Here is a 10,887-nt window from a genome sequence, read left to right as displayed (position 1 = left end):
GAAAACCTTTTGTCCCTGGGGATCAGCACAGAATCTCAGGTTTGAAACTGCTGAGAGCCTGGTACTGTACCTCACACACACACAGACATCTAAGAAAGGAAGGGAGGGAAATATCCTCCACAAAAGCCACTTCACTTTCTGCCTACCTACTGCTGGGACCCACCGCACCTACACACACATTCAGAGAAATCTGACAGAGGTAAGCTAACAGCCCATCACCAAGGACTCAATTGACATGCCTCTGTGGTGAGTTTTCTAAGGCACTCTACTCTCTATCTCTACTAAAAAGGCCGGTGTTCAGTTCCACCAAAGACAGAGGAGCAAGCCAGCATGAATAAGCTTAAACTTTAAAAACTGGATAACTTTATAAGCAGATACAACATCCAAGTTCAATATCCATTTCTGTAACCTGTCCTAACAATGTAGCACAGCTTCTAGCCTGTTTAAGTGAACTCAGAGATGAGGGGCCACTCTTCCAGGGGCAACCATTCAAACAGCATTTCCAGGGCTCATGGTAAAAATGAGTTAGCAATCATATTAATGAAGACATTTGTTCTTTTGAGAGTAAGCCATTCATTTTAATTAGAACCCCCATTTTCTGGTTGCTGGAAGCTCAAACTCACTTGTACAAAAAGCACCAGCAAACATAGCTAAGAATGCCATTCAAGGTGGCAACGTTTTCCTGGGAGTTGATCTACCCCATGAAGCAGCCCAGGAACTGCAAATATGTTTAAATCACAAGACCCCCAACCCTGCAATAAAAAGTTTATAATGCAAGTCCTAAAATCAGAAGATTTTTTGAAGGTTAAACTAGGTCCCAGAATGAGACCCTGTCACAAGAATATAAAAAACATCACTGCAAAATGAAGGTGTGATGTTCTGGCTGGAGAGATGGCTCAGTGACTAAGCTCACTGGTTGTTCTTCAAAGGCCCAAGATTTGCTTTCCAGCATCTACATGGAGGCTCACAACCATCTTAACTCTAATCTCAGGAGATCTGATGCCCAACCCTGACCCTCTTAATGTCACTGAAATCAAAGCTTGGACCCTCATGACAAAACTAAATGTCATTAATGCAGCACTCCAAACAAGCTACATTCAACAACAAAAAGTATAGCTAAATCTTACCGGCTCTATAATCTAATTATCAGTTTATAGGAAATACTGGGATGGATAAAATAAAGGAGCATGTTACATGAAGATTTGGTGGGAAACATCTTCAGGATGGATAACCAGTTTCCTCAACAAATAAATCACCTGAGAAAACACGAGAGCAGAGAAACTGTTTCATACTGAAGGAGACCTACTGGTGTATGCAGAAAATGCAATGTGTCTGGGTATGGTAGCACTTGCCTGTAATCCCAACACTAGGAAGGTAGATTTCTGTGGGTTTCTGGCCAGCCCTCAAAAAAAAAAAAAAAAAAAAAGGATAATTCTGACTTCTTTTGGAACCCTATAAGCAAACCCACTGTAAAAGGTTGAGACACTTTGAGAAAGCTTAACAGTAACTCATAGTTAAATAATAATAATAATAATAATAATATATATATATATATATATATATATATATATATATATATATATTTGGTTTTGGGGAAAGGGTCTCTCTATGTTGTGGCCCTGGCTGTCCAAAAGTTCTCTATGTAGACCAAGCTGGTCTTGATTCAGAGATCCACCTGCTCTCAAGTGCTGGAATTAATGGTGTATTCCACCACCCAGCCCTTCAAACTGACCTTACACTTTCAGTATCAAAGGTATTTTATGCATTTATCCGCCATGGTTAACTTCGTTATAGGTGATACTTGTCTTAACATTTAAAATACACATACAGTTCTGTAAGTCTCATGCTTCTCTCCCACAGCCCCTTGAAGGTCCCTGAATTCTTATCTATCCAAATCATATCCTCTTGAAGATCATTTAGAAATTTCGACTGTTCCATTTTTATGGAATTGTTGACTGTGGCTCACCTATGACATTTGAGAAATTACTACATTATACTGATTTTCTTTGTTGTTTGTTATTTTAGTATGGTTAATAGAACAGGTTGCTTTATCAATCCGGGCACATTTATTGAATACCTCTATATTTTGGGCCTGTGATGACAAATAAGTGTGCTACAATGACTAGACAAGACAATCTCAGACTTCGTTGAGAGTTACAGTTTAGTAAAGAAAAACAGAATTACGCTAACCACAATTACAAGTATTTTAAGAGGGTTTCTTTTGCAATGGAGTTGTATCATTGCAGCTTCTAGGAGAATGATGTCCAAAAATACGGTAGTGTTAGCCCCAGACCTCACCCAAGGAAGTTTACGCTTCCCTTACTTGACCACCATAGTGCCCGAAAGAGCCTCTGGCCCTACACTACAGACAAGACCCAGAAGGCTTTGCAGCGCCGCGGAGAACTCTGGGATACAAGTGGATAAACAAATCAAAGAAAAAGGCCATGACCCAGGCCCGAAAACCTGCCATTAATTTCATCGGTGTCTTTTTCGACTCTTTTGGAATGCTTACCTTTCCTGGATGACCCATCACCGGAGGCCTCACTTACGCCCGCAAAGGCCGGGAACAGCGCCATGATCACAGGCCGCACCACCACTCCCGCCACAAAAATGGCGCCGTCTGGCGAGCTCTGGTTGGAGGACGCTGACTCGCGGGGCACTCTGGGAAATGTAGTTCTTTCTGCAGTCGCTGAGGCTTAACCCCTGGGCAAGGCGGTGCCGAGACCTGAAGTGTGGACAGGAGAGGAGGGAAAGGGCGAAGGCAAGGAACAACTGTTTCCCTGAAGTTGGTGCCCTCGGGCTTTAGTGAAAACTGGAAAAGCAGGAACCGGAAGAGGAAGTTGGGGGGGAGGAGGCGTGGAAAGTGGAATTCCTGCTCAACTCCTAAACGCACACTGTCACTTTTAAACTGGGTCAAGGTAATCGAATTCTGTAAGCTTCATTTTCCTCCTCTGCAAGATTGTGTATGTGAGTATGTGTATACGTACACATATATATATGTAGAGATGCATTGTTTCCCCCATAAAAAGCATTTAAAGTTGGGTGTGGAAGCGTACCTCTTTAAATCCCAACACTTAGTGGTAGAGGCAAGTAGATCTCTGTGAGTTCGACGCCAGCCTTGTCTACATGCCAGCCTGGTCTACATAGTGATTTCAATGACAGTCAGAACTATATAGAGAGCCTGTCTCCAAAAAAGCCAAAAAAAAAAAAAAAAGAAAGAAAGAAAGAAAGAAAGAGAGAGAGAGAGAGAGAGAAAGAAAGAAAGAAAAAAGAAAGAAAGAAAAGTTAGCTTTTATGTGAGATGTGACAAGTTCCACGACAAAATGTGAGTGATCCAAATATAAGTTGCCATTTTAAATACCCTAGGAATACAGAAGAGTTCAAGGTCCCAATAAGATAAATGTCTTTGACAGGAAATAAATGTACTTGCCTATAAAGTATTTTTGAGACTCCCCTTTGGAAAAAAAGGGGGGTTAGGGGGGAACCAATGAAATGGCTCAGAAAATAAAGGCACTTGTCAAGCAAGCATGGCTACCTGAGTTCCATCCAGACTCCACAAAGTTATCTTCTGACCTGCATGTGTATGGGGTTGTATAAATATGCCCCACAATAATAATAAAGTAAAAAAATTTAAACCCAGAGACATGAATCTAATCATCTAAATAAAGGAATGGATGGAAACCTATCCAAGCAGCACCTGCATAACATGTAAACTGTGTGTGTCCAAAATAAATGAGTTTTCAGGTCCCTAAAAGTACTAGGAAAAGGAGGGCAGTAGAATCCACCACATGTCTTCAACTGTAAATCTCAAGTTCTGCCAAATCTGACAGTAAGTTATCTCAAATGATTAAATCAATATCTGCAGCAAGACATGGTGATCCACACCTTTAATCCCAGCACTCCGGGGACAGAGGCAGGTGGATCTCTGTGAGTTTGAGGCCAGTCTGATCTACAAAGCAAGTTCCAGGACAGCCAGGGTTACACTGAGAAAACCTGTCTCAAAACAAAATAAAACAAACAAACAAACAAACAAAAAAGTGATCTCTTCAGGTAACTAACATGATAACAGTCTTTTCCCAATGCATCGCTTCTTTCTACTCCAGAAAAATAAGAATTAAATGTGAAAGGCCTCAAAAAAAAATTTTGGAAAGCCATGATAATGTATAGATAACAAGGAATCTTGTTATTGTGAGTATTTGTGTATTTACATACAAACATATAAGAGACTTTTCATAAGCAATTCTTCACAAGAATGACTTAATATTTAATCAAGTTCCTCATACAGATTTCTGAAGTTTTGTTTTCTGGGAGGTTTTTTACATCTTTAAAATTGTGTGTGTGCACGTGTGTGCATGTTCATGTATATGTGCAAGATAAGGGGCACGCATGCCACGTTTCCTGTATGGAGGTGAGAGAACAACTTTGTGGAGTCCGTTCTCTCCTTCTGCCTTCTTGTGGTTTTGAGGGATCGAACTCAGGTCATTAGGCTTTCGTGGCAGGGGCCAATGGCCACTGAGACATCTCACCTGCCGTCCTCTAGTTTTGTTTTGGTTTGGTTTGGTTTTAGATAGGTCTCATTACGTAGTGCAGGCTCAAACTCTTCATCCTCTTGCCTTTCTCTCCGTTAAAACAAAACTTCACTTTTAGTTTAACATAATAGTAAATTTTGCAAAGGTCTAGCTGACACAGCCATCTGTATGGAACCTTTAGCTTTCACCCTAACAAATGTTGATTGAAAAAAAAAACAGGGATTCTCTATGTAGCCTAGGCTGTCCTGAAACTCTCTGTGTAGATTAGGCTGACCTCAGACTCACAGAGAGATCTGTCTGTTTCTGCTTTGCAAGTGTTGAGATTAACGGTATGGACCACAATGCCCAGTACATTTGAAAATGTACAAAACTAATTTTCAGTGTAGCTGCCACAGAGGCTGGAAATCCTGCTTGGTCTCCAGTGTTTCTATGTGATCCTTTTCTGAAAATGTGTGCTGACCTTTGGTTTAGGTGATCAACATTCAAGTGGTTAAGGTCAGTCAATGTTTAAGAGCACTTGCTGTTCTTACAGAGGACCTGGGGTTTTATTTTTTCAACATTTGTAAGAGTGAAAGCTACATGCTCCTCCAAACAAATGGGCTGAGGATTAATTTGCTATGGCAATGTCTGGTAGACCTTTGCAACATTTGCTTTTATGTTAAACTAAACGTGAAGCATTGAGCTAGACCTGCTGGTACAGCACCTGGGAGGCAGAGGCAGGTGGATCTCGAAGTTGAAGGCCAACCTGGTCTACAGAGTGAGTTTCAGGACAGCCAGGGCTACATGGAGAAACCCTGTCTCAAGAAAAATAAGGGAAATTTTGAATATTCTTTTCTGCACAGAAAACCCACCACAAAGTAGGTATAAGAACAACTGACTTTACTGATTCTAACTCTGGTTTCCATCTGTAAACTCTGGGTATTTCCAGTGCACATGCCAGGGATTTCTCAACATAAACCAGAAATGGTTTCAAATCACCGCTTGGCTCTGTGAGTATGTGGCTAAAGGAAGATGTGCACTAGTCATCACCCAGTGTGGGTGCAGAGTAAAATGGCCCAGAAGCTGAGGAAACTCAGCCAAGCAGAGCAAAAAGGGGAGGCCTGATGCAAATTGAAGAAGACCCCAGTGGTTTTGAACTGCTACTTCTTGACATTCCTGGAACCCAGCCTCACCTCTGTGTTTGCTCTAGAAAACAACCTTTGGGAATGAAATTCAAGTTCACTTTCTTTCACTGCAACCCAAGGGTCTTAGAAATACAGAACAAATGAGTAAATTTCCACATACAGGGTCATGATCCCAGAACCTGGACCTGCTCCCAGTTAGTTGGAGTGATGACTTCTAAACTGGTCTACCTTGACTAGGCCAAAGTCAGACTCCCTTTCATCTTTCTGCAAAAAGAATCCACACTAACTCAGGGAAACTGGAGAAACAGGTCTATCCACCCACTCCATCCTAAGGAATTTTTGGTTGGTCCCTATGGAGTAAACAAAAATATGCCCTTGGGAAACCAGAGCTAACAGCAAGGAAATAAAGGTCTGGATCTGCTTCAGTATGTGGGGGTGGGGAGTGAGGGTGGGGTTGGGGTGGAGGGGGTTGCTTCTTACCTAATTTGTTTTCTTTGGAAGCCGTGGGGGTGGGGGTGGGGTGTCTAAGGGGTTGAAAACTTTTTTTTTATTTATTCAGATTTATTCTATTTTATACAGATGTGTCTGACCTGCTCGTTTATATGTGTACCACATGTGTACAGTTGCCTATGGAGACCAGAAAAAGGCATCAAATCTCCTGAGTGTGACTAGCCTGATCTAGATGCTAGACATCTACAAAATCAGCCAGTGCTCTTAACCACTGAGCCATCTCTCCAGCCCAGAAAAGATTTTAGTGAGCAGATACAATTTCAAAGATCATTCTTTAGTTAAACCAGCCTGTTTATGCATAATTTAAGATCCACATAATCTACATTCTGTCTAAAATGAAAAAGGTTTTAAGAAGCCTCTCAGAAATACACAGAAAGAACCCAACGTGGGTTCTCTGTAAGAGCAGCACGTGTTCTCAACTGCTAAGCCATCTCTCCAGCCCCCAATTAGAACTTCTCCCCAAGATGATGTGTGGTTTGGTTTTGGTTCAGGATGCTGAATTGAAGCCAAGGCTACATGCATGCTAAGTATATACTCTACCACTGGGCCAACTCCACAGCCCATCTCTGTTTTCTTGTTTCATTGATAATAATAAAAAAAAAAAAAAAAAAAAAAAAAACAATAATTGAAACAACATACTCCATTAAAGATAATCTTTTAAAAAGCAAATAGTTAAATCCTCACTTTTCAGACTACCTTTCTTTGACTAGGAAAGTGACATTTAAAAGCTTTCTTATTTATTTACTTACTTACTTATTTACTTATTAATATGTGTATGGGAGGGGTAATTTGTCTCCATGTGTGTCTGTGCCCCAGATGTGTCTGGTACTTATGAGGCCAGAAGAAGACATCAGATCCCTGTCCCTTGGGGTTACAGACAATGTGAGCTACCATGTAGGTACTGAACCCCTAGTCCTCTGGAAGAGCAGACAATGCTGAGGAGCCATCTCTTCAGCCCTAGAAAAGTGACATTTTAAGAAGTGAGTCTTGCCAGGCAGTGGTGATGCATGCCTTTAATCCCAGCACTTGGGAGGCAGAGGCAGGTGGATTTCTGAGTTCGAGGCCAGCCTGGTCTACAGAGTGAGTTCCAGGACAGCCAGGGCTACACAGAGAAACCCTGTCTTGAAAAAACAAAAAACAAAACAAAAAAAAAAAAAAAAAAAAAAAAGAAGAAGAAGAAGAAGGAGAAGAAGAGGAGGAAGAAGCAGCAGTAGTAGTGGTGGTGAGTCTCAGTCACCATTAAAACCTCTTCTTCATCTTGCTGGCTTTTATTTCTCTGGCCATTGTCCTATCTGGTTGGTGCTATTCTGTCAAGTGTAGCAGAGGGAGATGCTTCATTCTCTCTCCCCCATTTTCCTCCCATCAGCAGCTCTCTTGTCATTGTCTTCCCTCATTACCAAAAAGAGCAAAAGGATGCATTTTCCACTGTCCAGACCACTGTCCCTTGCATTGTGCTCAGAAAGAGAATTCAATCCAGAGAGCGCAAAGATGGGGACTGACCACTTATCCTGCCCCAAACCAAAGATTCTTGAATCCTCATCAGGTATTTTTGTTCATTCTGTTATGTTTTTCCAAGATTTTGGATTAATGTGTATTTTTATTATACCTGTGACTATTTTTCCTCTTAATGTTTCAAGCATCTCAGTTCCTCACTGAGGAACCTCATAGACATGTAGTAGAGAAACCATTCTATTTCATCCAAAGGATAGGCTCACTATACACTTACCCAATTCCCTCTGGCTAGATATTTAGCAGAATTCACTTGTGTCATCTCACCTTTGTTATCCAAGATTTTTCTAAAGTGTGCAGTGGTCCCAACAGGCACAAGATCCCAGGTGATAACTTGTCCACTAGTATTCAGGAGAGCATTTGTAACACTAAAGTGGTGAATGGTTGCTTCCCTGGTGCACAAAGGTCCTGACAAATAGCCAACAGCACACAGAGGCATCTCCACAGAAGGTCCTGGCCTGAAGAGTGAAGTACAAACAAACTCATGACACATTTCTATTAAAAACCTCATTTGCAGTCGTGGAATCAGGCAACATTTCACCTTAGAAAATAAAGTGGGCATTCCAGTGCACCAAGAGAGACACCTGGTTTTACAAACAGGAAAATATGGGAAAAAAGCAGAAATTAAGACCAACAACTTCAAGTTTATCAGGAAGACAGAACCTACTGTCTGCTCCACATCAGATTCAGATTCCTTTGTTGGTAAAGATCAAAACAGCACAAGTATCATGGTCATGTGAATTGAAACTGGAAGGTTGATTCTTCTCTTAAGTCTTCAGAGGGTAAAATACACTTGGGTTTGATGGTACAGTGTTTTAGCATAAGTGACTCCATTTTGATTTTTGGTTTAGTCCTCCGGGGACTATGCAGAATCTTAGTCCACAACACTGTTGTTCTATAGTAGTTTATGATATCTATAAATAAACAACCAATTAAAAGAAGCACAGGAGAGGTAGACACTGACCACCCCTCTGGAAGACTCTACAGAGGAAGAATCATTTAACTGGGTCTTAAAGTGTGAGGCATTTACTAAATAGGTAAATGAAGAAACAAATGAGGAAATGGTAGGTGCAAAGTTTCAAGTGTACTCAAGGATCCTCAATGCAGACTGTGGCTGAGGTGACACGAGAGGTGCTGTAAAAGTCTGGAGGAATACCCAGGAGGAGGGCCTGGATCCTTCTGATGCTGTATAACAGAGATTGCAGGGGCTTGAGAGATGGCTCAGTGGTTAAAAGCACTTGCTGCTCTTCCAGAGGACAGGAGTTGAATTCCTAGCATGTACATGGCAGCTCACAACCATCTGTAATTCAAGTTCCAGGGAATCCAACATCCTCTTCCAGTCTCTCTGGGCATGCTTGTATATATGCAGGCGGAATATTCATACACAACTCAAAACTAAATAGTTAAAAAAAAGTTGTTCTTCATCCCTGGGGATGGGGGGACATTAAACCTTTGAAATTCCCAAGTAATATGATGGGAGAATAGGTAGGCCTTGATTATAGCTAAGTTTAAGCTAATAACATCCTGGGAGGGGAAGGAGGCCATTTCAGGAAGACCAGCTATGGGCTTGCACTGGAGAGGTTACTGGAGACCACCTCCTACCCTGTCTAAGTAATGAAAAAATAAATAAAAAAAATAAAATAAAATAAACCAAGAAACTTCCAGAATGAGGCTGAATGAGCTTTCTGAGCAGGAAGCAGGGTGCTGTGGCAGAAGTGGTACATCTCCATTCCACAGGAAGGGGGCACACAAGCTCCACGTTTGGGACCCTGTCAAAACTCACCCTATGTGTCTTCTCATTTGGCTGATCCTGCTAATATGATAAGACTGTAATAGTAGGTACAATCATGAATATGCATGAGAAATTGGTTCCAGACTCTCCGTGGATATAAAAACCACTGGGTGCTCTGAAGTCCCACTTATGACGTAGATGCCATTTCCACATAACCTACACACATCCTCTGGTATTCTTTGAATCCCTCCAGACTACTTGTAACACCTAGGACACAGACAGCCAACTACAGAGCCCACTTTCTGAGTCCTGCAAGCTTCTCTAGCAAATTACTGAACCCAAGGCAGTTGTGAGGATCCCCAAATTTGCAGCCAATTCTGTGTAAGCTGGGCAGGGGGAAGAGGGGAAGGTAGAAATGTGCATGTGAATGCAGGCATCAGCAGAAGCCAGAGGTACCAGGTCCCCTGGAGGAGAGTTCCAGGTGTTTGTCAGCCATCTGACGTGTGTACTAGGACCAGAACTCTGGTCCCCCACTCTTAACCTCTGAGTCACCTCTCTAGCTCTTGACTTAAATGTTCTTATTAAAAGGTAAGAAACAGATCTCAAATCAGGACTTTCAAAGTCAAAGACCTCAGCAGTGAAGAGTCATATGGTAGTGACTGCAACATAAAAGCAATCAATCCTCTGCTTCATTATTGATGCTGACGCCATCGAGCCTTCATCCTGCAGCTTGAGCGGCTTGTGCCGGAAGAGCCAGATCTTTCCTTGGTTAGATTAAAAGGCGGCGTGGAAGATGGAAATTTGCCCGGTGCTTGCTCACAAGCCTCAGATGTTTAGTTAACTGATTTATGGGAGCAGGTTTTCAATGTCTCTCCAGAACACCAAGCAGCCAATCTCAGCTCCTGCCATTCCTGCAGCATATGTCTGCATAATCTGGGAGGGGTTCTACAGAAGAGGCTGATCGTGGCTTCCTCCGTGACCTTCCAGTTAATTATCACTACTGAATCTTTAATGCTTTAAACATATACATCTCTTATTTTGCTTCCAAATCAGTGGCTTAATAAATGTCAATGCACACATTAAGCTATGTAAATCTTTAATATATTTTTGAGTAGTCAAAAGTATATTAAAAATTAAAATAAAATTAATTCCCCACCTCCTCATTCTTCAGCTGCTGGCTAATGTCATTTTATAGCATGCTATCATGTTTTATGAATTGATATTTTGCTATGAATTAATGAGCTCGTATTTATTTACTGCCTCTGGTGTTAACCATTATGTTTTCTATTGCTATGAAACACCATACATCATGTTGTGAGAACCCAGGCAGTCAGATGAACTGTGCTGAGTGGGATCATGTACTAATGACAAAATACTAAGGTAATATATTTAATATGCCAGTCAGCCTTGCTGGGGTCCATAATGGCGGGCTTGTGAAACTTGTAATGTCGAATGTATTAGGAAACATCTAGCCTCCTGCCCT

The 10,887-nt window shown here is 41.5% G+C and overlaps 1 protein-coding gene and 1 long non-coding RNA gene across 2 annotated transcripts in view; one reads left to right on the top strand and one right to left on the bottom strand.

Moving 5' to 3' along the window:
* Nrde2 (NRDE-2, necessary for RNA interference, domain containing) overlaps positions 1 to 2,647 on the bottom strand; it is a 36,307-nt gene extending 33,660 nt beyond the window's left edge. Inside the window, exon 1 of the mRNA XM_076921421.1 lies at positions 2,513 to 2,647. Coding sequence (XP_076777536.1) covers positions 2,513 to 2,576 — 64 coding nt within the window. The 5' untranslated portion in view covers positions 2,577 to 2,647. The remainder of the gene's footprint in view (positions 1 to 2,512) is intronic.
* Positions 1 to 10,538, top strand: part of LOC143436880 (uncharacterized) — a 13,677-nt gene extending 3,139 nt beyond the window's left edge. The window contains exons 2-3 of the long non-coding RNA XR_013106655.1: positions 1,861 to 2,918; positions 6,233 to 10,538. This is a non-coding gene — a long non-coding RNA (uncharacterized LOC143436880). The remainder of the gene's footprint in view (positions 1 to 1,860; positions 2,919 to 6,232) is intronic.
* The last annotated feature ends 349 nt before the right edge of the window (positions 10,539 to 10,887 follow it).

Source organism: Arvicanthis niloticus, chromosome 23, assembly GCF_011762505.2.
Source record: "Arvicanthis niloticus isolate mArvNil1 chromosome 23, mArvNil1.pat.X, whole genome shotgun sequence".
In the NCBI taxonomy this organism is placed as follows: domain Eukaryota; kingdom Metazoa; phylum Chordata; class Mammalia; order Rodentia; family Muridae; genus Arvicanthis; species Arvicanthis niloticus.
The sequence above is the reverse complement of the archived record's forward strand: the minus strand, read 5'-3'. Positions and strand labels throughout refer to the sequence as shown.